At 39.5% G+C, this 27,359-nt stretch overlaps 1 protein-coding gene across 1 annotated transcript; it reads right to left on the reverse strand.

The window, feature by feature from the left end:
* Positions 1 to 2,087: 2,087 nt before the first annotated feature.
* Positions 2,088 to 26,484, reverse strand: VIRMA (vir like m6A methyltransferase associated). The gene is made up of 24 exons (XM_027909096.1): positions 26,398 to 26,484; positions 23,786 to 23,901; positions 23,451 to 23,537; positions 23,022 to 23,070; positions 22,345 to 22,513; positions 21,358 to 21,480; positions 20,036 to 20,332; positions 18,208 to 19,360; positions 16,701 to 17,192; positions 15,893 to 16,047; positions 14,335 to 14,417; positions 13,776 to 13,869; positions 13,095 to 13,639; positions 12,295 to 12,530; positions 11,299 to 11,551; positions 9,568 to 9,785; positions 8,199 to 8,331; positions 7,452 to 7,604; positions 5,970 to 6,130; positions 5,619 to 5,715; positions 4,373 to 4,539; positions 3,879 to 4,210; positions 2,924 to 3,067; positions 2,088 to 2,447 (listed from the first exon to the last, which is right to left on the reverse strand). Exons 1-24 carry the CDS (start codon positions 26,458 to 26,460, stop codon positions 2,290 to 2,292), a joined length of 5,478 nt encoding a protein of 1,825 aa, XP_027764897.1. The 5' UTR covers positions 26,461 to 26,484; the 3' UTR covers positions 2,088 to 2,289.
* Positions 26,485 to 27,359: the final 875 nt, after the last annotated feature.

Below are 27,359 nucleotides of genomic sequence, written 5' to 3' on the forward strand. Positions count from 1 at the left end.
AAGAACACCTAAGTTTTAAACAGAATTATTTCATGTTGGATTTATCCATGAAAAGAACCACGCTGCATTGAAGGGTCACACAACTAAATTCATTAAAAAAAAAAAACAAAACACAAACAAAACCCCAACCCACCAAAAACCAAAACAACAACAAAAACCACACAAAAAAACCCAAAAACAAACAAACAAAAAACAAACCAGAAAAATGATACACATACACTTCTTTTTTTGAGTTCAACTGAATTTACAGAGCTTCCATACATCAATTTAACCAACCCTTTATTTCCTCCTACTTTGAAAATTACTAATGACATGCCATATATTTTAAACTTTGAAGAACCAGTACTGAATATTTACATATTTATTCCATGCTTGACACTTTTCTTTACTTTTCAGTTCAAATTCCCTGACAGAAACCAAATGATTCATATCCCTGCTAGTTTCCAAAACAGTAAAATTTCTAAAAAAATAAAACAACCTTAAACACATGATCTAAAGGAGTGAGTCAGCTTTAAAAATATTTATGCAGTGCTCCTTAAAAAAACAGCATTAATAACAGTAATGCCTGTGAGAGCTCCACCCATTTTAGTCATTACAATTATCAGTAAAATTACATCTATTAAATTACCATTCAGAAAATTGTTTGGCTTTCAATCCAAATCTTTTCATGTTATTTTAAATAATGTTAAACCCTTTAATAACTCTTACTGTTCCCTTCAGGTGCACCCAGTCAGCCCAGAGAAACTTCCCACTTTCATAGTTTATGTCAATCACCTCACAGGCAATGGGACACTATTTCAGAGTCTCCACACAGAGAAAGTACAGATAACAGGGGTCTTCTGTTCAAATAAAAACCTACTTAATTTATCCAGGCAGTATAAAGCTTAAAAAATAATTTAAAAAATCAATTTAGCATATTACTCTGCTTTAGAAAACACTTAAAATAGGCTGTTAAATTTTATGAGTCTAGGCAGACGAGCTCTCCAAATTAAGTCAAAATTATGTAAAACACGAACATTCCAACTGGGCCTTACTTAGGTAGACCAAGACCCCTTTATAGCACTTCTGCAATGTCAAGAGACCAAAGCGTAAGTGAAAAATTGAGCTCAGCTAAGTCTAACAGTGGAGCTCATTTGCAAAGACTGCCACCCCTCATCCCATCCAAAACCCCAATAAATGGCTACTGAGAATCCGTGTATTCTGTGAAACCCATGGAGCCCAGAGGAATGCAAACATGTAAACCTTGTTTCAGTCACTGAATTCAATATGAAAATAAATTCAGAATTGAATCTAGTGGTGACAGTTCTTCATGAACTTCTACTCTTCAAAGTTTTTCTCAGTCCAACTGCAGAAAGAACAGTCCAAACCATCTCTTCAAGGGGAAGGTTTAGCATCGCTGCCTCACTGTGTGGCTGCTCAGTGTATACACCTGTCTCTGCCTTCTCCTCAGCTATGTAAGTGAGAGGAGAGGCAGGTAACAAATTACCTCCAGGCCTTTAAAGGGTACAGGTATCTTGCTTTTTAACTGCAAAGCATATGCTGCTTTCCAGTGAAATAACACTTGTGCTCCTAATGCATGGGCTGGAGTTGTAAAGTAAGTGCTGGAATGTTGTCTTACTCGCCCTGAAGTCAGTGACAGATTTTAATCTTATTTTACCTGGTGTGGGACTTTAAGTTCCTAATCACATTACCCAAGATGTACAACTAAACCTACATAAATTACATTTACATTTGTGTTCTTTCACAGATTTAATTTCAGTCAATCTTCTATCATCTGCTACTTCACCTGCTGTCAGATGGGCCTCATTCATTAATAACTCAGGCTGGCTAAACAAAAGAAAACAAAGGAAGAAAAGGGCTAATGGCTCTAAACCTGAGAGAAAAAAAAACCTAGAATTGCCTTACATGTATATTTTTTTTAATTTTCTTGCAGTAATAAGTCACACACAAAACACCTGTACCTTTCTTTTGGCAAAATGAGTATTTTAGAAGTCCTTCAAGTCTCAACTCAAAGAGCTGCTTTACTGAGTATTGTCTACTGAAATCCACAAAAAATTGAAACATTCTTCCAAAGGCAACAAAAAAAATTTACAATTGTACACAAAAAGTCTTGAATTTTATTGAAATTTCAAGTCTTGTATCAAACAAAAGCTTTTTCTTCAGACAAAAATATTCTCTTGGTGTCCTCCAGATACCAGAAACTCTGAATTGGTCCTTTAGTGACGCTGCTTTCTTTGTCATCTTCACAGAAGTCCACAAGGTTGGGCTGTTCCACCATTAGGTCTCATTTTATCGTGTGAAGGAACGTACATGACGACCTCTTCCACTGCCTCCACTAACAAACTTTCCTCTCGAGCCACCACTGCTACTACTATTAGCACTTGTCCAAGACGGTCCGATTCCTCCGCGGCCTCTGGAAGCACGATCGCGAGGACTCGGTCGGTAGCCTTAAAGCAAAGAAAAGTATATACTCAGTTGGAAAAAAAAAAAAAAAAAAAAAAAAAAGAAGAGCCCTAGGCGGAGAAGCTGCTGCGAAAGCGTAAGGAACAAAAACGAGATGAGATACAAACAGCGTCTGTTTCCTCCTTTTAACTTTCACTTTTCTCTTAGGCAAGCATTTCTGCTTGAGTTGCGCTACAATTGCCATGTGGGTACGAAGAGAACCGAATGGCAAAAATCTGAACGTGCAATTCACAATTAGGTTCTGCGATCAAGTGTTCAATTCAGCAAGTTTTACGGGTTACAGGGCGGGTCGTACGAAAGCACGTATCTGACACAGTCTCAGTGACAACCGTTCATATATGCTTAAAACATTTGCTGAATTTCAAGGTGTCTGCAGCATCCTTGCATGGTTTCATTTGTAAAGCAAAAATGAAATTCAAGGAATTCTCTATAGTTCGATGCCCATAGGAATACCATGTACCTGCTGAACTTAATGGTCTCAGTGGTGGCAGTGGACCCCTGTTAAAATTGCTTTGACCACCTCTACTGTCATTGTAGGTTCCCCTGGGCGTACTCTGTGCACTCCAACTTGAGCCTCGAGTGCCTTCACGACGACTGTAATTTCCTAGATAGGAGAGAAAAACCCACACATGGTTCAGCAAACGTCACTGGTTGGTTTTTTTTTCCATTTCCATCTTCACAATACTCAAGGTGACAACATAATATTTACATAATTCGGATAGGTAAAGATACTCTGCATTAACATACCCTCAGTATTCTAACTCAAAGTCTACAAGTTACTGTATTCTACATAGATAGGGGGGAAATATCTATTTATCAGGCAAGAACTCAAGCTTAAAAGACATTATCCAGTGTATTAAGACAGACTCCTATGCTTTCATGTTTGGGGGTAAAGTAAATCCTACTATTTATAACTTTATAAATGGGAGTATTTTCTGCTTCTATTCTGCAAGGACTTGCCCTAATTATAGAAGAGAAAGGGATGCAACCTTTTTTATATATGAAAGAAACTTAAATACTGAAGCTAGTATCTGCAGGTTCACTGAAAATTGCATCTTATTCTTGTCAGGAACTTCTATTCTTTTATTCCAAAGCCTCATTTAAACCCAAAGATGTACTGTGGTGCTTTCAGGAACTACCATGTCAAAAAATGCAGAGAAGTACTGCAACAGCTGCTAAAACAGCTGACTCCTTTTGTAAAAGAGAGGGAGAGAGAAGCATCATAGGAATTCACAGCCTTGTCTCAATTCCATGGAACTCGAGAGAACCTTTTCCAGTGCCAAACAACTTACTTCAACAATACTGCTTCGAGAACATCTCACACCAGGGACAACTCTCTGCTCAGAAATTAGGTTAGTGTTACTGAAGCATTTTTTGCATGCATTTACTCCAGTTCCAACAAGGAACCAACATACCTTTAGAAGCAGGTGGTGTAAAGAACCTGTTTTGACTGTGAAAAGCTCCTCGTCCTCCTCGATTCCCTGAGAACCCACCACGTGAAGAAATCTTCTGTGACACCTTTGGTGGCCTTTTGGCTGGTGGTATTCCATCTGGAGCAACCACTTCTTTGCTCTCTGCAGCAACAAAATCATCCACATGCATGGAGGGTGGCCTGCTTGTATTTTGTTTCCTCTGACGGAAGATATCATGCGGCCGAATTCCCTGTCCAAATCCTCCCCTGCCTCTTCCTCTTGGCGGTGGCACAACATGAGCTCTCTTTGCAGGCTCTATGTACTCAGATTTCCCACTGTCACGACAAACCATGATTTATTTAGTTAATGTAAAACTGTATTCATACTGAAGGTCAGGCATTCTCCATATTGGAGATGCAATTTGAAAGGTATTTAACATTTTTAGAACACATAAATCAAGTGCTGAACACAGTCTCAACTCATTAAACTCAAGTTACCTTGAAGTTATGAAGGTCTCATGCTTGTGCTTGCCGAGTTTGAACCCTTTTGTGGTTTTTGTGCGTCCAGGAGATGATGGTTCTGACAAAAATGATCTCTCCAATTCAGCTTGCAAGTCAAAGTCACTGCAGCCCTTCTCTGACAGTTCAATTAAGTCAACTTTTACCTGCAGTGACAGAGTTGAGTTTTTATCACAACAGTCATTACTAGCACCTCTGAAGAAGAAAACATGCTGCACAAGGATGGAGGATATTCGGCGTTGGTCCTTCTGGAGCAAAAAAGCTCCACCCTCTACCTTTTAATTCTGTAGTGTGGCTCAAAACAAAGAGCAGCAGCCAACAACAACAAAACTAGCAGAGCTGCTGCAAAATTGTCCTGATAGTTCTGAATCTCAGGAAAGTGAGGGGCATAGCTCTTTAATAGAAACACCTGTCTTGTCACTAAATGACCTATAGTGAGGCAACTCTCTTGCTTAAGCTACAGCCCTATAATTTATTAATGCCATTTTTATATAGGAATCAACAGTCTGGGTTTTGCTTAAGCAATTAAAACAGAAGTATCTCTGCATGTAAATTAAGGAAGAGTAAAACAAAAAACAAGTGAAAGCAACGAAGTCAACAGAAATGAATAATTTCTCACTTAAGAAATTATGACAGTGCCAGTTGCTTAATTCCAGAAAAAAAAAAAAAAAAAGAGGGATGCTATTGTATATTTTTCACAATTAGCTTCACAGTTTAGATTATTAAAGTTTCAAGTACTGTGAAAAGTTTTTGTGCAAGTAGTTTCATTTACTACTGCCATTTTCTCACTTCTGTTACATTAGAGCAAACATTTAAAAAAAAAAGCCATATAAAAAGTGTAGCTATCAGGCTCTGTGAATATTACTGGAATGAAAGAAGACAAGCAAGGAGAAGCAAATAAACCACATTCTTTTCTACATTTAACACCAGTAGCTGAAAAGGCCCATCATCAGTGAAAAAGCAGGTTGGGAATAACATAACTCTTTCTCTAAAGAAGTTGATTTCTGCATTAGCGCACTGCAAAAGGTCCCAGTTTTGTGCCTGCTTCCAGATGAATCTGAAGGCATTTGATAGCCCCTTAACAAATGCCAATCCCTCTATCTGGGTCAATTTAGAAGGGTGAGCTCAGGAAAACAAACCACTTGGCCATGACTTTCTAATGCTACTGACTCAATTCAACCCTTGGTTTTAAATCCACTTCAGTTCCGGTAACGAAGCCTTTTACCATATCCAGATCAGTGTCTATTTCTTCAGCCTGGAAGGGGGAGAACCACATGGACTTCAGCTGGTCATCCATCACATCTGCCAACACGTAGGTAGTCCTGCAACAGAACATTGCCAAATGCCCGTTTGGATGTGAACTACAACCAACTGCAAGCATTCACAGCACTACTGAACCCCGGGTGAATGTTGCTGCCTTACCCTCGATACTTGCATTACATTAAATACACTGGGACTAGCAGGCAGTAGTGACAATGGTGATGTTTAGATTCTGGTTTTAATATACTCATGCATAAATTACTGCATTTTCTTCAGTAAATCACAGGTAGAATGCTCCCACATGTAATGATTTTACCTGTTGTTAAACAAATTCTGAAGAGAGTCTGGCGCAGAAAGAATAGGCTCTACATCTTGGTCGCTCAGTGGACAAGAATCACCCGCTGATTCCAACATCTGCCTCACTCCAACAATGTTGTCCAGTAAGGATTCGAGGCCATCATCTTCCTTAGAACGATCCTGTGTCAAAACAGGACAAGTCAACTTTTTCCTCTCCTCAGAGAAGAAAATATGCTTTGGTTAAGTATTAAAAAAAGGGGGATGGTACTATACAAAAAGACTCTCCAGCCACAAATAGGGAAACTAAGACACCTGAATACACAAACAAGAGCAGAGAGCTCCTCAGTGTGGTATAAAACAAGCCATGTCAGCACATGCATGTTCTGATTTTCATTCCCATCTGACGCAATAACCTCCCCAACAGTCCCAAGGAAGACACTGCCCCAGGTTTTGTTTAAGAAGCTCTCTGCTAGAGTATTCCAAAGTTCTGAGTGCCTGCTATTTCTCATTCAGAACAGTTGCAGCTTTTCATCTCTCACCACAGATGTAGGCAGCCAGGGAAGGGACAGAAAGGAATATAGCACTGGAAAAACATTTGTGACCAACAGGCTGTGGAACAGCTGTTTCATGGATTTTTCTAAATTAGTCATCTGCTGCATGGCTGCCATCAGTTACACAGGATTTGATTTGAATATTAGAGTTAAGTTTGCAATTAGAATTGCAGAAGAGTTGGAGGCAGTGAATTCTTCGTGTCCTCTAGTCCAGTCCCCTCCACACACTTGAAGCAGGACTGTCATCAAAGCCAGATCTAGTCAGCCATAACTTTATCCAGCCACATCTGAAAAAAGCTCCCAAGGCATGAGATTATCCTGCTCTCACTGCAGACCTTTGCATTATTCCTAATAAAGCACATAAGCTTTCTGCTAAATCAATCCTAAAAAGCTTACTGAAGTCTCTCTGGATTGAGGCTTTGCTGTTTGTCATATTAGTCACTCCCCCAGCTTACTGTCATCTACAACTTCGCTGAAGTGTCCATTTTTCAGGTCTCTGATAAAAACATCCACCAATGTGACGCCCTCAGTATTAACTCCACTTGCTACCAGTCACATCAAGCCACACTAAGCAGTGCCTCATGTTGCTTATTACATTAACAATCTGCTTCCCCACTACCCAATGCTCTGTTGTACTCCTTTGCTGCCTTCCATGACACAGTTACCTGCCTGAGCTCTTGGGCTGTGCAGACACTCTCAGCACAAGGGATCCGAACCCCACCTGAAATGTCTCACCATCACCACCAACACAAACAATAAAGTCAGAATCCATCCTGCATCAGAACAGCTGGGTTTGGATATCAGTATTAATGGGAACAGCAAGTACCAATTCTGCAAGGTATGCCAAGGACTGTGAATCCTTCTCACTAAGGAGGGATAGTTTATACTATTTTCAAAACACCTTCAGATACAAGACCTCAACATCAACTTGGTTATTTAAATTCTTGTACCATAACATGTTTCTCCAGATCAAGCAGCAGGTTTTCTGGGGTTTCTTCTTTGTTCTGCAGTAGATGCTTTAGCTCTGCAGTAGTTAGACCCAGCGTTCTGCCTGGATGGGATGCATCTGTTTCCATAAGACTTCCGTCATCTCCACAGCATCCCTGAAATATTTGACAATTGGGAAATAAGTACACATAAGTGTTCATGATACTTCTGGACTGCAAAACCCTTAAATTCAAACTTGCATTAGAGCAAATTTGGCAAAACAAGAGTTCTCTCTTGATTTAAAAACATATTATGTACATTATTTTAACAAAGGACACTTCACTAGGCAAGTTTAGATGCTGCACCAAGATAAATGCAATGCTTTCCTACATAAGCTCAGGTTTGTATCATATTGAGAATTAACAAATATTTTCTAGTCTTTTCTTTACTACACAGCAATACAGCAACTCTCTAACAGGATTCTTTGAATCTAAAACCTGGACACCACAGAATGCTATTCACTTAGGAAATCAATATGGACCAATATGCCTTTCTTCCTACTGAAAAAAAAACCCTTACTAAACATTTATTCTGCCCAGCTTTCACAGATTTCATTAAAAACTAAAGATGGCACCAACACTACTGATGGAAAAGGCTTACACAGCAATCTCCATAGCCAACTGCTTTCTGAAATAACTGTTCCTGAACGTGTCTCAGACTGCACATTTCAGACAAATGCAGCTGAATTTAAGCATTCAGTACATACTCACCAGAGTATCTGAGTTTAGAATCTGTCGCATAAAATCCAAAACTGAAGAGGCCAGTTCACCTGTGTCTTTGCTAAAACTAGTTATTACTCGCTTTAATACACTGTACAGAGCAGTGCTGTGTTTTCTTAGAGAGCTGTTTTAAAAAGAGAGAAAATACTTAATTAGTGCATACATTGTGACTGTACCACTGTAACTTGTTATAAGAAAACCACATATATACAAAGTAAATCTGATAAATTTTACAATTATCAAGTTGAGCTTTGATTACAAAGCTGGAGCTTCACTATTTTCCCTGAACAAGATTGTTCTTTTCATCAGTGCTGTCTGCATGTTCTTTTCATCAGTGCTGTCTGCAGATATTTCAGACCACACATATACAACTGTATGTACTAGCTCCAAAACTTGCAGGAAATCACATTTTCATCTTTGGCAGAAAAGGGATAGAAGTACAGAAACATTCACTTGCACGAGGGCCTTAAGTATAAAGCAGGATCATGCTTGCTGCTACAATTTCCCTGCATCCCACGATGCCTAACAGCAGGAAACAAACTGCAAAGGCAACATCAACACAGAAATAGCAAGGCTGTGCACCGAAGTTGACAGCCGGACATATGGGATCGTAGAAACAGCAGCATCCATAACCAGCTCACTTTTCATCTGCTGTTGTACAGTTTCTTGTAGTCCAACAGCACTACTTAAAAGAGTGTTTTTAACATCGTTTTATCAACAAGGCTCCTTTTTCTCTTTGTGAACATCACAACTTTCTTGCCTCTGCACCCCAGCTTCAGCAGACAGAAACAGGTCCAAATACAGGGCAAGGAATTAGGTGTCAAAACAACACAATACTCTCCAATGCATGTATACATATTCTGTTAGTGGAGTCAGCAAAAATAGTTTGGGCTGGGAAAAAAGTCCTCATTTCAAAAGCCTTAATTGCCTGGAGGTCAGAATACTCAGGGGAAGTGCAAACTGAACCCTCTCAAAGTAAAGGGAATTACAGACAGCTCTCCAATGTCCCAGTCAAGAGCTGTAACTACTGGATGTCTCAAAAGGGAAGGACACGAGCACTATACCTCATTCTAATCCTCCAGCCTTGGAGTAGGGAAATGAGTGTGCAAACTTTTTTTCAGTGCTTTGTTCATTTCTTGAAAGAAAGTGCTCCTGTGTGCACACTGCAGAAATGATTCAGAGGTTGAATCTCAAGTGAAGAAGACCAAAATACTGACTAAAACACTGAAGGCCCCAAAGAGAAACAGAAGTTTAGGTGCTTTATCCTCAACATGTTCTACAAATTGGTAGGAAATGATTTCGCACTGCAGAATTTTTTTGAACAACTTCAAGCTGCCAGTGATATCATAAAATACCATACCTCTTCAAGTGATAGAAGCCATAGTCATGCTCTGTAAGGAATATCATTGTTCGGATACATGTCAGCAGACAGTTGTAACTGCTTTCAGAATTAGTTAATGTTTCCATCAGAGAGTCACAAATTAAGGGCATCAGCTCTTTGCTCGGTAAGGAGTTGGAAAGCTGCTCTAATTCAGACACGGAGCCTTCTGATGAATTTGGTAAAATCAGTGCAATATCCTAAAAGAATGATTATTACAAACATAGTAAAAATGCATTCTGTATACCAGCAGTAACTATAAACTACACATTAAGTCAGAGGCACTAGTTTATCACCTTATTCCTGTATCTCAGTTATTACTGACCAGTAAAATATTAACCTAGAGCATCCTTTTTATTTGGTTCTGCTAAGGATTACAAACCATTATTTATTTTAAAAAGCATAAAAGCTTTAAAGTGTGAAGTATGATGGCACAGCCACAACTAAAAACCAAATAGTCGTTTAGTAACATACATATTTTCTTGCCTAGGTAGTCAAAATGTCCCTTAACCTCAAAACATGAATCAAAATTCCATGAGTGTCTGAGGTCCCTTGGTTGGTTCAGCCTGGAAAAGGGCTGAGGGGTCACCTCACTACAGACTAAAAGAGACTTGGGGGGACATGGGAGGGGCAGGTGACCAGCAACAGGACACAAGGAAATGGAATGAAGCTGCATCAGGGGAAGTTCAGACTGGACACTAAGAAAAGGTTCTTCATTGAGAGGTTGGATGGTCGCCAGAACAGACTGCTCAGGAAAGTGATCGTGGCACCAAGCCTGTCAGAGTTCAGAGAACATCTGGATGACACTCTTAGTCACTGGTTTAGTTTTAGATAGTCCTGCAAGGAGCAGAGTTGGACTTGATGATCCTTATGGGTTCATTCCAACTTGAGATTTTCTGTGACTCTGTGGTTCTATGAAAATTAAGAGGCTGCAGACACCACCCAGAAAGTTTAAGGTCTACTGTCACCTCCACATTTCACATTAAATAAAACAAGACTGATTTTCAAATGAATTTGCATGGGCAGAGAGATCTAGTTTACATGCAAATGGCTGATTATCTCTATCGACCAACAATGTCCAAATGTCTTTCATGTAAGTGGGTAAGCACTAAATCAAACAAATACAGGCACTACTAGGACAAATAATGACATGCAAATCTACGTACACACTAAGGAGAAACTAACAGGGCTAGTCTGTGAATCAATTTTCAGATAACATCTCTTACCTTGCTCTGGTAATTTGCACCTTTATTAGTGGAGGACTTCTACAGTAACAGCACAGTTTATATATCTATATATTTGGCATACATTTTCAAGAGGTTTCAGTTGGACAACTAAGAGATGCGTATTTATTTAGGTAAGAGGTGAACAGTGACAACTCAAGTTCTGTCAGTGGCCCACAAGGAGAAATGACATCCCTCTCTCAGCTGAGGGGACAGGCAATCTTTGTGTCATTCAGTTTCTGGTCTCTAATGAGCTACCAAAACAATGCACACAATGCAGAAGGCATCTCATAAAATAAAAGTATTTACATTCAGGAGCAACAAGACAGTAAGTCTGATAAAGGAGCCAAACATGCAAGTTTTTCTGTGTTTTAACAACGTTGTGGTTTTTTTTTCCTTTTGGAAAAAAAGCATGCATGTAAGAAATAACCTCATTTAATTTGTCTCCTACAGTTAAAAACATACATTATGCACTAAATATAGAAAATACCTGATCACAGAGGGACTGCAGAAGGGAAGTTACATATTCAGCGCACTGCTGATGAGTGACATTGTCTCCAGCTGATCGCATCAAAGCCAAGAGCTCCTGGAAAACCTCTACATACTTTTCATCTCCTTTAGTAGTTCCACTGATAAGATGCAAAATAGCCGCTTTACAAGCTTTATGCGAAGCGAGGGCATCCAGTAAAGCAAGCAATCGAGTGGTCTGTCCGGTGTACTGTTTCTCTTTCTCTTCTGTGTTGCTGAAAGGATACCAACACACCTTGAAAAAGCTGTTTTAAAGTGATCTCAAAAACTACAAAAACAACCATTACAGAAGTCATATTTCTGCATTTTAAGAAAAACTCCACCGAGTTTACATACTTAAACTTACAGTTTCATTTACTCTTGAAAACTGCTCAACTTTCACTAAAGAACTTCTGGTTGCATAATAAATTAACTAACCTACTATGCATTTAACATACTAGAGGGCACATAATCCTATACAGGTATGTATGATTTTATAGAAACAGTATCTATATGGATAATTATGCTTTTAAAAAAGAAGTACTTATTGTTTCAAAACCCTCTGAATCTGCAGTGTTCTACTTCCTCCATCTTATAAACAGCTACACATATGTAAGCCCAGTATGCAAACTTTACTGGCCTACTTTTCTTATTAATGTGAGATAGATCCTTAAAAGCACTTCATAGGCAAGATAAGGCTTTGCAGGCACAGCCTGAAAAAAGTCTTCCTAAAATACTTACCATGAACATACAACATGAAACTGTCTACATCAAAACTCAGAGGTATGAGCTGGTGGTTCCTTGGCAACACTGAGCATTATCAGAACACAGTATATAGCAATGGACTGAGAATTCACTCAGTCCACAATGAATAAATAATATTTCTGAAAGCATTTTCCTGGTGCTAAATCTACTGCACAGATCCAAAATTAATTCAACAGTTTATTAAAGAAATCTTTGAAACAGAATACAAAGATACCTTTGCAGGTCTTCTACAATCAGATCCAACACAGTCCTCATGATGAGAAGAGCAGTAGGTGAAGCCAAGTCACACAGCTGGACACAAATACGTCTCAACATGTGCTGAATAGGTTGGCAGGATGAGCCGGAGAAGGATCTCACGATCTCTTGGATCAGCTTGGCCTGCACGTGGAGGTGCATACTCCACAGCTTCCTGGTGTTCAGTGCCACTGCAATGTCATGTGCTTCAATTACCTGCAGGAACAGAAGGATAGGAGGGTTTTCCTTTCAACTTTCATCATAAAACTTGAATTCTGCCACAAGATATTAACAAAGACCAAGTACTGTCCTCATCAAAACCATGGAATGCCATTTTCGTTACTAAAACCAAATGACAGGGCACAATTCCAGCAAATTAGGTGTTCCTTCAGGAGCACTGTGCTCTTCTGCTTACTTATAGATCACAAATTCAAGAGCCATGACAAAAGAAAGAAGAGCCTTAATACACCAAGAGTTTGGCATTCAGGGTTAAATTCAAAGGCTTCATAAACAAGATTTTATATAACAGAATGGGAGTATAGATACTCCCAAGGAATGAAAGAATAACATACGACTGCTAATTTAAGAAAAAACCCTCCAACTAATACTAATTTTGTTTCTGCCAAAAAAGACCAATCTACAAAGAATCTATATGAACACAAATGCTTTACAACTTCAATTAATCCTTTCACATATCTGGTTTTTTTCCACAACTATGAAAATGGTCTAAGGTTATACATACAGAAAATTCTTTAAAAACTAAATAAATCTAAGTTATACCTGAGTAGTCTGCATGGGCAGCGGAAGAGGCAGCAATTCTGAAAGCAGTATAAGCCCAGAGAAAAAGCCTTCAGGAATTCTCAAAATTGAAGAGAGAACTTCCTTCAGCATTAAGGACCAAGTATTGTTCGCCAAAGTTTCTTCAGAAATGGTAAGTTTCTCATTAACACCTTGAGTAAAAGTCAGTAAGATATCAACAATGTCATTCTGAATCTTTTGTTCATCGCTGTCTAAGCGGCCTGAGAGAGGAATGGAGCAGAGGAGCATGTGTAAAGAAACAAGTGCTGCTGGAACACGCATGTCTTTGAATTCAAAAGATCCACCCCTCAGGAGTTCTGTTAGCATTGTTTTAAGGAGAGTAAGGGTACAGCGGGCCATGGAAATGGTAGTAACCCTGTGGAGTGTGGTGCCCATGTTGACGTGGAGCCGCCAAGGCTGAATAAGTATGCTGTTCAGCTTCTGCAGTACCCGGATAAAGGTGTCCATTCCCTCGGAAGAAAAGAGCTGAATAACTGCAAGATTCCATTTAAGGTCTTTCTGTTGACCTGTACAGAAAACAAATAACAGTTCTGTTATGGCTGATTTCTCCTGGGCAACCACAGTTATACTTAATGCATATTTAAGCAGAAAACTCAAAAAACTACAGTTTGTACTTTAACCAGTACATCTGTTAACCGTTACCTTCTACCAGAGGCGGCGGACATGCAATATGACAAAGAACACGAAGTGCAGTAGGAAGACCAACTCCATCTGGGGTCATCAAACTGTCAATATTCTTTTAGGGGAAAATTAAAAAAAAAAAGGAAAAAAAAAAGAAACTATATTACAAGGAAGAACTTTATGAGTACATCACTAGCTTAGCATTCAAATTCAATATTTAGTTACTGTAAGTATGTCACAAAATTTAAGTGTAATTATCCCACTTTTTGAGAAGCAGTCACAAATAAGGCAGAAGCAAAAACAGGAGGGTCAACATTTGCATTGTGGTTTTATGAGAAGCAAAAATATTTAGATAATTGGATCTTTGCATCATATATTTAATTAGATTTTGTTTCAAATAATGTACTACTGCAAGACCTGGCCTAGATCAGAAGCTTTAATAAAAACATCTGTTTTGGATAACTGTATACATTTTTCAATATGAGACGTTAATACATATCTAGGAAAAAATATCAAATTACAAAAGTTCAAGTTTACAGGGCACAACTGTAAGATAGCATCTTAACTGTATTTTACTAACCTGTTTGATATATTCAATAAGATTTGGAATACAATTTATTTCAAATCTAAGATTTTTCAAAGGTTCAAGCCACTTGCTGAGCTCTGAAAGGAAAAAAAGACTTAAGTCAGTAAATTTATGAACATAAAATCTTTTTCAATCAAAATGTAATTAATTTACACAATAAGTACTAAAGCAAAGTGTGTCAACTCAGCTCTACGACTGATTTCATGATTTACTTTAATAAACTAGCCCCACTTCTCATGAAACTGTCTGATGATTGGGTGAGGACCAAAGAAATAAAAGCATAGCAGGGAAGAGAATTAAACTAAAACTTTGAAGCATTCTGATTTCTTTCAGTGCACTAAAGTTTTGGAAGAAATTAAAGTTATGTCTACATGTGTCAAGTAGGCAGTGCAGAGCACAACTCCAGATATCAGTTTCAACGTTCATGTGCCAAAATAATCCCCAGCAGGATTTTTCCAAGTGACCCAGGACTGATCAATGAGTCAACACAAGCCAAGAACACATCAAGACACAGCTTGGAGGTCAAAAGATTTAGTAACAGGGTAACATGGACTATTCCATGCCAGTTGGCCTTGGTGACAGAAAACAGTCCCAGGATTATTCATTAGTTAAGATCCTACAAGACTACATCCCTGTCCTGGTTCTGGTTGCGATAGAGTTCTTTTTTTCTTCTTACTAGCTGATGCAGTGCTGTGTTTTGGATTCAGCATGAGAATATTGCTGATAACAAACAGATGTTTTGGATGTTGCTAAGTAGTGCTTACCCTAGGTCAAGGACTTCCAAGTGTCTCATGCTCTGCCAGGGAGGATCTGCACAAGAAGCTGGGAGGGAGCACAGCTGACCCAAACTGGCCAAAGGGGTATCCCATTTATGTTCAGTGTGAAAACTGGAGGCAGTTGGCTGCATGGGGCCAACCACTGCTTAGGGACGGGCAGGTAGCGAACAATTGCATTGTGCATCACTTGTGGTTTTGGGTTTTATCTCTTTCTCTCCTTTTTATTACAATTATTATTATTGCTATCATTAATATGATTATTATAACGTTTTACTTTATTTCAATTATTAAACTGTTCTTGTCTCAACCCAGGAGTTTCACTGTTTTTCCCCCATTCTCCTCCCCATCCCACTGTGGGGGTGAGGGAGTGAGCAAACATCTGCGTGGTACTTAGTTGGCAACTGGGGGTTAAACCACAACAATTGCAACAGTGAACAACAAAAATAAGAGTCAGTTTACTGACTAGTTAGTCCACTTTTACTCTCCTCTTTTCTCTCCTATTTCAACACAGAAGTAATTTCAAACTTCCTGTAATTATCCGAAATTCATGGTAGTTAGTATTGCTTGAGAAATAATTTAACTATAAATAATTTCCTATTTAACTCTCATTAAGAGAAAAAAAATTACACACTATCTCAGTGACTCAACTAATCAGATGCAGCTGCAGAAGGAATTTCATTATCCAACCCAGACGACTGTAAAGCACCAATTATCCACACATAAAAGGTTTCTTCTATACATTCAAACAATTCAGTTGATAATGTCACATACTGTACCTTGCAATTTGGTGTTATTTTCATCTGCTTTACAAAGCTTCAGCAAAGGCCCTGAGTGCTGTTCCAGCATTTGGACATCGCTGGAAGACTGTACCACCAGCAAAACAAGGATGCAGGCATAATTATAAGCAACCGACTTCTTAGACTTTGAGTCTCTGGAACAACAATAAGGATTTTCTTTAGATCTCAGCTGATACAACTGGCTATAAGTTAGATTTGCATTATTTGACTCCTAAAAATCTACCTACAGAACTTTTACCTTCACCAAGGATTGCCCATATACTCATCAACAAAAAGCCCCCAAACAATTTTCACTTCCTTGTACATTGACTTCATACTTATTTCATACTTATTTGTCTGTTTTACAAATCTTGTTATAAATGCACTGCTATCCAAAGTAGTACAACTGCCTGTCCAAACAGAGTCTGTATTTACACTTAAAAGAAATCAAAGAGTCCCAGAGAAGTATACAATGTCTAGTTTCTGACTCAAATCTTTTTCTTGTTTTATGTCAACATTTTATGCTTAATGAAAACTACCTACTTATTGACTTTTTTCATATAACCAAAAATCTGTCCTATATATCTTACAACTACTAGGATGATCTATACAGATTTTGGGTATTAAGTACTTGATTACAAATGACAGACCTGATTTTCTATTACATTCTTTTACTTAGATGCTGTTTTGTTTTTAAAAGCATCATGATCTAGAAGAAAAATATTTCAGATTTACTGACTTTTATTTATAAAAGATAGATACTTTTAAAATTAAAAACCTAAAGGAAATACAAAAATGCATAAATTACCCTAAAGCTTCTTTGGAATAGTACTCCATTAAAGTAATAAGACTTTGGAGATTTTTTTCCAGACTGAATACGTGAGCCACAGCAGATCTTCCTACAGGGTTAAAAGTGATCAAGTAAAGGTTGTGAAGTGTTCCCAGCAGATCTGAATGGTCGGTCTCCTCGCTGGCCGTGCACCGCTGGAAGTGGCAGAACAGCTCTGAAATGCACTGTAACGTCTGTGTTGAATGCAGGAGCCACAGGGCAAAAGTATCCTCGTTGGCACCATCTGATTGGAGACCTTCCTCTTGTTCTGGATCAGAAAACTGACAAAGTGCTCTAACCAACAAGTTTGTTGCTTCGTGCTCAGAAATAAAGAAATGAAGACCCTTCTGTGACTGCGCCAGGAAGCGCAATATATCTCGTATAGCTTGAAGCACACCTGGATGTGCACCTGTCACTGGAAGAGAGAGTAGCAAAGTAATGCATTCCAAGAAATGGTGACTATGAAGATATCTGGGAAAAAAAAAAACACAAACAAAACTCAGGAAAATAATCAATATTACAATCATCTGTCAACATTGCACAAAACATTATATAAAATTACATGCCTCCTAGCTTCAGTACTTATTGCTCTATGGACTTCGAAATATAATAATTAATTATGAAGTAGTACAAAATGTCAACCTTAAAAAACATAATTGCTATAATACTTACAAGAAATAAACCCCAAACAAAAAACCCTGAACCTTTTCTACACACAAAGTAGCACATTATATTTTATTAAATTTGCTGCATCTGAATCATCATCAATGCTGCATTAGTGGTTTAAATGTGCAAAGAAATCAATCATTACAGCACAGATGAGACAGTTTCTGAAGATTCTTTGCCTCTAGATACATTCAGGCATGACCTACATCTCTACTATCAAAGAAACCTGCTAACATTCAGAGAAACACTTTCTAGACAGTTAACACTTTCTAGACAGTTATTTCCCTGCTATTTCCCTGCTAACAGGGAAATAACTCATGGGATCTTCTAAGCGGCTAAAGGCAGGCATCAACTCCTCTGCCTGTGCTGTGAAACAGGCAGCAACTTCAAACTGAGGCTGACTCGTATCTCGCCACCTCGACATGCAGACAGGGATTCCCGACCTGTTTTATCCAAACACATAGACATGTTCCTAGACAACAAAGGGAAAACACTCTAGATCTATAACCACTTTCAAATGGGACAGCAGCTAGCACACCTGAGCAGCATCTGTGAAGGCGACTCAAGTACAAACACAGCACCAGTAAGAAGGAGAGGTTAACTTCTTGTTATATGCCAGCTAAGTTGATTGAAAGTCAAAAAAATAACAGGTGTATTAACTTATCAAACTCTCTGACTTTATAAGCACAATCCAGAATCCTCCAATGAAGAACAAAGTGAATTACCTAGAAAAGTGTTAGTCAACCAATTCACCCCTGAAATATATCTCTACCAAGCTGAAGGAAATACAGTCTAGAAAATCAATTTGCCACTGCCATACCTAAACAGGACAGGGTAAGGATCATCCCTTTCTGGAGGGCCTGTAATGCGTGCCATGGTTGGGAAAGATTTCACAGGTGGCTGAATCATTGTATGAGGAGCTGTTTCCATCAAATGGAAGATCTCTTCAAGAAGACTAACAAGTTTTTCCATCTCTCCTTCGCTTATATTAGAGGACTCCAAAAGATGATCCATGTCCATGGGAGCCTCCACATCATTTTCATATTCTTGGTTGGTTCTTTCAAGTCCTGCCAAGTCCTGGTCCTGCTCTGGCTCTGTGTGATTAGGAAGAGGAGGTGTGTTCTCCGCTAACTGATCAACCACCTTTTTAATGTCTGACAGAATCTCGTAGAAGTGACATTTCTGGAGAATTGCAGAGCCAGCTGTAACCACTCGCACAGTCTGATCTAACAGTATGAGTTCCAGGAGCTTCTGATAACCACTTTTTTCATGTACATCTACGCCACCTCTTAGAAACATTTCCATTCCCTCAGTCATACTAATGACACTGTCCAAAGCTTTAAAAGCGTTAAGTTTAAGGGAGGACGATACATGATCTGCAAACAACAGTTCAAACAACACATTAATAACTCCTGCCTGCAAGAGTGCTGTTATTCCTTGAGTCCCACATTCTCCTAATGACGATACCAGTTTCGTTCCAGCTTTGAGCTGTCGAACATTCAAAGCAATGGGCTGTTTGAGAGCCACCTGAAGGTTTAAAGCTTGCAGGGTCCAGTCTACTAGCTGGGTAATATAGTCTTGCTTTGTGTCCTTCACCAGCAGGTAGCTCAATCCTTTTACTATTAAACTCGGAATTTCTTCTAATGCAGTGACCCACTTAGCGCCCCTTTCCTCTTGATATAATTCCAAGAGTTCCGTTAATTTTACTGAGGCTTCCACTGCCCCTGAATTTTCTTTTTCTGGGTCTTGGTCCTTTATTTTACCAACTTCATTTTCAAATACAGTCTTGTAAGGGCAGTTGAAGTATAAAAGAGGTCCAAGCTCCTTTTCAAAAGGCTCGTAGGTTACAGGAGGCACAGATGCCAGATCCTCAGGAGTATATTCAATATCAAAGCTTGGATACTTAAATGTTTCACGTTCTAGATCAGCAATTCCATCTTCATCACTTGAAATCTGCTCATAGCCATCATCTCCTTAAAAGGAAAAGATTCAGTTAAGAATAAATGTGTTTATAACTGCAAAGAGTATTTTCAAAGTAATAACTTATTTAATTACAAATATTACTGGCTAGAGAACAATCACACACTTAAATACAAAAAGCCTTCTCTCTCCAGATATGAGTCAAAGCCCCAGCTGATAGGGTTTTTTAACGTAATTATGGAGACATTTAAAAGAATGTATAAAGCAAAAAGTGTAACTTTACTAAAAGAACATTGTCCAGTTTTCTTCCTATGATTGCATCTATCATAAAACTTCTAACCTAAAATTTTGCACAGGCATGGGAAGGAATTTTAAATAATACAGGAAGATGACAACTGACTATTACATAGCTTCATTTGGTTTTTATTTAAGAAATAATTTCTTTCACTACTTTACTATATTTTTAAACAAAACATAACATGATCTAATGTTCACTCTCACCCATACAAGTTGTATCCATTTTCTTCTATTTACAGAACAGAATAGGAAGTTTTACTATAAAGGAGTAAATATTCATTCTCAAGAGATGTCAGAACCATAAATAAGACAGGCAATGGTGCAACAACCAATGGAAACATATCCAGTTCTCCTTGCACCTAGTCATTGTAATGGCAGTGCCATCAAAATCTGATAAACTTTTTTCCTTAACTCTTTACAACTTCACTTACCTTCACCTTCTTCCTCCTCTTCACCCTCTTCTTCATCTTCATCTTCCTCCTCTTCCTCCTCTTCCTCATCAGCAATACTCTCTACCGTATGACCATCATCATCATCATCCTCCTCCTCATCGTCCTCCTCCTCAACGTCCACATCATCATCATCATCTTCCCCTTCTTCTGGTTGATCTTCCTCCACTTCTCCATCATCAGAATACTGGCTTTCTTGATGAATGGATGTTCGATCAGGAGAAATGGGCTCAAAGTAATCCTCCCTATGGTCCACATCGTCTTCTTTTTCCCCAACCACTAAAAATATATACAATTTCAGAAATAAGAGTACTTCTCTGAAATCTAATGATAAAGAACCTTTGAGATCATCAAGTCCAACCAATTAACCCAGCACTGCCAAGTCCACAACCAAACCATGTCCCTAAGTGCCACACCTATACCTTCAGGGATCATGACAGAACCCCCTCCATAGGCAGCTTGTTCCAATGCTTGGTCACCCTTTCAGAGAAGAAATTTTTTCCAATATCCAAACTAAACCTGCCATGGCACAACTTGAGGACATTTCCTCTGCTCCTTTAATTTGGGAGGAGACTGAACCTCACACACTCCTAGATTATGGGAGGTTCATTCTGTTCCCTGTGTCTGTCTTCCAGCTCAGGGGCTGGGTAACCAGAGAGCAACTGGTCTTTCTATTAAAGACTGAGGCAAAGAAATCTTTAGATACCTCAGCCTTTCCTGCATCCTTTATCACTCTGTATCACCCCGCATCCAATAAAGGATGGAGATTCTCCTTAGGCCCCTTGTTTTGCTAGTATATTTATAGAATCATTTCATTGTCTTTTATGGCAGTAAGTATGTTTTAGAATTTTGCGTTACATATCCTGGAGATATAAAAAAAGGCATCTTAAACCTTCAGGTGATTTGACTGAATAAAACCAATCACTTAGTTCAGTAAGATTATGAAGAAATATGTAAAAGGTTCTTGGCACTTTTAACCAATAGAGCAACCAGAGAACTTGGCAGATGCTGCAGAAGGATGGACAAGGACAAATGGACAGCAGAGTCAACAGAACACTTACATAAAATATGAACAGCATGTGTCAACAGTGTACTGGTCTACAGCCAACAGTCTGAATCTACTAACTTTTAAAATAAGACACTTCAGTACAGCCAACAGATTTTTTTTTCTAATCCCTTTCCTAAAACTGAATCTGTCCAGCAGGAATATCAGCACACAGGAAACTTGACACCAGGCAGGAACACAAAATCCTGCCTCCCCTAAGCAGTGATGTGCAGCAAACAAAACAGTGTTTTCATTCTACCTGTCACTGGCATAGGTTCATCCTCATCATCATCAGGAGGAGGAGGGCCTGGAGGTGTCCTTGGTCCCCTTGGTTGTGGCCTTGGAGGACTGCCATTGAACTGGTCTTCTTTCTCTCCATCAACTATATTTATTGTGAAAATAAAAAAACTTGCATTTAATGGAATCACAGGAATAGAAGCAGCAATTTTTTTGTTTTCAGTGCTGCTTTTGACGAGGGAACACCTTCACTGCTCAGCTCTTATTTAATCTTTATTCTGCATCTGCAGTACGTGAGGCAGCTTTCTGAAGTCACTTATTAAACACTACTGATTTCTTTAAATATACTACTGGTTTAAAACTTTTGTTGGTAACTGCCCTGACACTGGCCATATTGTAACTCAACCAATAATATCTGAGTTGCTTTTAAAAAAAGTTTACATTTTACTCAACTGGCTTTTACACTTTACAACTGGGTTTACTACGCAGAGTATTCAAATTTTGCAGTCTAATACTCGTACTTTGAACAAGACAGTTCTAATTTTAAATCTAACACCAAAATTGAAGCTGAAACTTGATCACAGATTCTATTCGTGGCCATTCTAAAAACAATGCCAAGCAAACACTCTTCTGTAATGTACTTTACAAAGTCAAAAAAGGAAAGTTAATCATGACTGTGAAACTTCCTTGGTATGATTTTAATATTATTCTAATAACTTTTTTGATATTTCAGTCATCTACATTTTATTGAGTTCACAGAAATTAAAGTGCATTTTGACCATGGAAAGTAATTAGCAACAGATCAAGTAACTCACTCTCAAAATGCACTGGATGATAATATACTTAAAACCACTCCATATAAACCAAAAAGAAAATACAAAACTAAGGGACAAGGGCAAAAATGAAAGCCAGTGAAATCTAAAATGTGAAAGAATTGCGGTTCAGATGGGACATTACAACACTGATTTAAGGAAAAACAAAAAAGTCTCTGTGTTCTCACAAGGCTCACCATGTTTTGGATTTCTTTTCAAACCAGGCTGTTGCTGGGGAGGTGGTGGTGGAGGCGGGGGTGGAGGGGGCGACTCTCTCTCATGACTTATTACCCTGTCGACTGAGCCGTATATTGCCAAGGTCAGACAGTTGTACCACCCCCTAAGAACCAATCCATCTGTGTTGACCTGTCGGGGTTTAAAAAAAAAATTAAAAAAAAATAAAAAAAAAGAAGGAAAAAAAAAGAAAAAGAAGCACTTAAGAAGCACTTAAAAGACAACTTCAATGAAGTTACTTTAATATCACTGTATCGATATCTGCAAAAAAGCCAGGAGGAAAACCAAACATTAAAATATCTCTTTACCCCACATTTTGAAAACTGAGCAAACTTTAAATACATAAATTACTGCAACAAATAATCTTTCTCTATGAGCATTAAATTCCTTACAATATATCTATTGCCTATATAGATCCCTAATCTACTACAGTCTATAAATAAAAAAAAAAAGCAACAAACAAAAACAAACCATCAAGAAGACTCTAAACTAAGGCGTATCTAACTAGAAGCAGGTTTTAGAATATGGTTTTAAACAATACATGCCTTACACAGTGCTGAAACACCACTTGTGACCATATTTATACCTAAATGACAGGTATGTAGGAAAAGAAGAAGAAATTCAAATCACATTGCATTACCTTTGCATTGGGTCTGAAAATAATTGAAGTGTTTTCATCATACTCCAGGCTATTAAATAAAATATACAAAGTTATTTTTTTCATTAATATAAAGCATGCTTATAGAAATAAAACATTACAGTGCTAAACACATAAGACAATAATAAAACACTGAACAAATGCATACAGATAAAAACAAGAGTGCAAAATCACTTATTTCTACAAAATTATTTTCATTAATATATGTAAGTTTAAAAATAACAACACCTTTTCTTATTTTAAGCATAAAACCCTGTCTTCTCATACAGATAGAAGGAAAAGGGTAAGTACACAAACCAGTAAAATCCAAACCAAACATGAAAATCATGGGAGGTATAGGATTTTCTACTGTGCATTTTCTGAACTACAAAAATTCTCAGGAAGTCATGCACTAATCTTGAAAGAACTTACCTGCCCAGCCGATCAAACACAGGGGCACTTGGCTTGCTGACATTGTTGAAGAACAAGTCCAGTTGAAATGAATGCGGGGATGTCTCTCTAAGAAACAGAACAAAAGTAAAAGCTAGATTAGTCAAGCTCCTTATCAGAGTAAGCAGGACTAACAAGGGAAAAAAAAAAAAAACAAAATTGTACTGTTTAAGTAATTCCCAAAAATACTTACAAGTCCAGCAAACACATAAACCCATTTTCGATTTTTATGTAGAAGGGTCTATCAAGATATAAAAGTTTAAGAAAAAAATAACAGGAAGGTGTTCCTTACTCAGGCACCGGTGCCTTTCACTCACCCATAAGCCCTGTTGTCAGGCAAACTTGTGTGAGCTCTCACTCCTGGAGGAATGACACGGACTTCATTTATGTAAACCACGCACGGAAAACGAACTACGTCTATATTGGTACTCTGCTACAAAACAAAGAACAAACAAAGTCTGAGAAAGGTAAAATGCAAACAACATAACGTAGCCATAGTCTTTACTAAAGGAACTAGGGTTGCAATCTTAAAAAAACTCAATTCTGTAAAATGATAAACACTGTTAGACAGAAAAACGGAGGTTTGTATGTAATCTTCTTTTTATATGTTTAACAGTATTTTTTATACAAAATTGTTACTGGTTCACTTACATACTACACACTTAAAAGATTCTTGCAAGTAAAGGTAGTGTAACAGGTTGGTCTTTTTCAGACAGAAGGTACAAGTGGTTTAACTTTAAACACTAGCAAATTTAATATTTCAAATGTAATACTAGAAATTATAATGACACTGTAGATCTGTTTCACTAGACCTGTACAAAAATTCCATATGATGTTTATTTCTCCAATTTTGCAACAACATCTGAAAACCTTTTGCAAACAACATTTCTATTTCCCACACAGAAATAGCAAGTACAAAGAATTCGTATGCAATCCAAAAAGATGTGTGAGCAAATAAGAAGTACTCAAAGTCACAGTGACATCCCACGTAGCAACTATTAAATAACTAATGCTGGAAGTCTTCTCTCACTAAATTATCTGTATTAGGTCTTATTCTATTGAGCCATCACCTCTACCATATATGAGCTCACACAACAGTACACACACATCAGTTAGCTGACCAAGTATTTACCAACAAAACTAATGAATGAACATTTAAAACATGAAAACTGCAGTCAGTATTTATATCGCTTTCACCAATCAGAAAGCAAATGAAACCTGCAGAAGGCAAGAAAGTACTAAGAATTTTAGAAAGCTAACAAGCAAAGAAATAGGCAGAAGTAAAGGTTTTAAAAGCTTTTACGATGTGCTTTTGGGCACATATTACTGCCATCTAATAAGAAAAATCTATGCATACATTTTTTAGCCCACAAATACAACACCTTGGCCTAAGGGCTGACATTAAAGCTGGATGCTGGAACTGAAGGAATCCTGCTAGGACAGGGAGCACAGATCCATTAACAGGAGTCAGGCAAGTGCAGCCTGCAAGGAGCAAGGGTGGTGAGTGCCCATGATTTTGCCTCTTAAACAGGTCTGAGTGTCACATGGGGGATTCAGATTTCTGGAGGAAGGGCTGCTGGGGAGGCTTTTTTCCCCAGGAGCATTGTTCAAAATAAAGACAAATTTCTCCTTAAACGATAAGGGATTATGCCCTGACAGCCACGCATCAACATCATCGAGATGGCAAGTGAATCCAATCCACCTTCTCTACAAAACATTTAAAAAACAAACCTATATCAGAACTGCTCAACACTAGTAAACTGAATAGCTAAGCCAAATAATTAATTTTATTCAAAAACACAGCAGTGGTTTTCAAGAACTACAAGTTCCAAGGCAAGACTCATGATCTCCTTAGCTGAAGAATTAGCATAACATAAAGAAGGCTTTTAAGGAACCCGTAAAATACACTTTGTATTTTTCTCTAATTGAAATTCAGTATGACTCAGGTTTAGAAAATGTCACTGGCAGGAATGAAAGTGCCAGAAAACCTTGTACTTGATTAAAAACGCTCAACAAGCAAACAAACTGTCTTGGAGGGGAGCAGGAGTGGCTACTGTTTCCTACCCAGGGCAACAGCAGTGGCCAGTATTTTCTGCCTAACATTGTCTGAAATAGTAGAATTAAAAATACATTTCGACCTAGCCGATCCTGACAGCTAGAAAAGGCTCCCGAATAACTTTTTAATTGCTTCTGATTGCAGCATCAGCTCAAAATACTCAATTTTCTTCCCCTACCACCTGTCCATGAACACAGTCAAGATATTCTATGACTTTGTAACATCTTTGTCACGTTACACTACACAATCATTTTCCCCCTAATGGTCCCTTTCTTCCTCCCTGAACAGCACAACAGGCTGAGCCCTGGGCAAACCTGCTGCAAGACCAACAGTTTCAAGGATGCTCAGGATCCCGATGGCCTCGAAGTGGAATATTTGCACAATCTCCCACTGCCAAAAAAACCCTGAAATACTCATTTGTGCGTGATGCACGCAGACTGCATAAATCTAAGGGAATATCTCACAAACACCTTTTCTTATCATCAGCTATACAAGAGCACCAGGAACCTCACAAGTGGCCGGGCGTAGCCCTCTACCAGGCTATCGGCTTATCGCCTTCTTCCAAGCACGTTTATCCTTTGTTCCTCACTCGCCTCTGGTCTCCGTCACTTTTAAATCTTCGCTCCCTCCCCATCCCGCTCCGCTCTGGCCGGCGGTACCCCGGGCTGCCCGGACAGCGGCTCGAACATGGCTTCGTGCCGGGCCGGGCGAGGAGGCCCCTCAGCGACCCCAGCCCCGGGGCTGCTCCCGCCCGGCCGCCGCCGGGGCCGCCCCCAGCGGGGGTTCCGCGGCCGGCGGAGGCCCTGGCTCGGGCAGCAGCCGGGCAGAAGAGACAGAGGGCGAGGGGAGGAGGGAACCGGCGCGCCGTTTTACCTCCGCGCTCTGGTGCTTGAAGGTGTCCAGGAACAGCAGCTCCGTGGCGGCCTCCGCCGCCATCTTGGCCGCCCAGGGGGGACGCGCTTCCGGCGCGCGCGCGGGCGCTTCCGGGGCTGAGGGCGGGGGCCAGGGGGCGGGGCCGAGGGGGGGGGAGCGGCGGGCGGGGCGGGCGCGGGTCCCGCCGCCCTCAGCGCCGTGAGGGGTGGTAGTGCCGGGGCTCCTGAGGGACTCAGCGAGTCACAGGATGAATTAGGTTGGAAAAGACCTCTGAGATCGTCGAGTCCAACCCGTGACCTGCTAAAACCCGGTCTGCAGTCGGGGTTGCGAGCGAGGCGGTGCCTCCGCTCTCCACAGAGCCCCGTCCCCGCTGAGCGCCACCGCAGCCCCCGCCGAGCCTTTGCTTCTGCTCAGTTTCACAGGCTCGGGGCCGCCTAATTTCAGTCCTGCCTAAGAAATTTCCTTTGCAGCCTTTGCGGTGTTTAAAACCGCAAAGGTGTAAGGAGTTGTCGCTTCCCTCAAGTTCGTGTAGGACAGCTCCTCTCAGCCTTTCCGCAGCTCCTGACGTACCTCCTGAGCATCCACCGCCCTTCTGCAACAGCAGCGAGGTTGTGCAGGCACTGGGGACACCACGAAGCCCAAGCCAGCCCGTGGCCAGGAGAGCGATGTGTGACTGATCTTACGCAAGCGGTGTGTGGTTCCACAGGTAGGAGCTCTCATGACAGCGGAGCTGCGCCACGTGCCTTTGGAGGAAGCTACAACAGGACGTGTTACATCCCTGGACCAAAGCTTCAGCCACATACCTGCGCTTCCCTTAACAGTGACAATTTTGCCCGTGAACAGTGATAATTGTGCCTTGTTACCTGCATCTTGTTTCTGAAACAGCTGCTTAATGAAATGTGCTAGTTTGTGTGTGTATCTGGAATTCACAAGTCCCTTTTTTCATTTCAGGAGGTGAGCTT

This window comes from Empidonax traillii, unplaced genomic scaffold (genome assembly GCF_003031625.1).
Source record: "Empidonax traillii isolate 1590-97213 ecotype Southwest subspecies unplaced genomic scaffold, ASM303162v1 scaffold1945:size52942, whole genome shotgun sequence".
Lineage (NCBI taxonomy): Eukaryota > Metazoa > Chordata > Aves > Passeriformes > Tyrannidae > Empidonax > Empidonax traillii.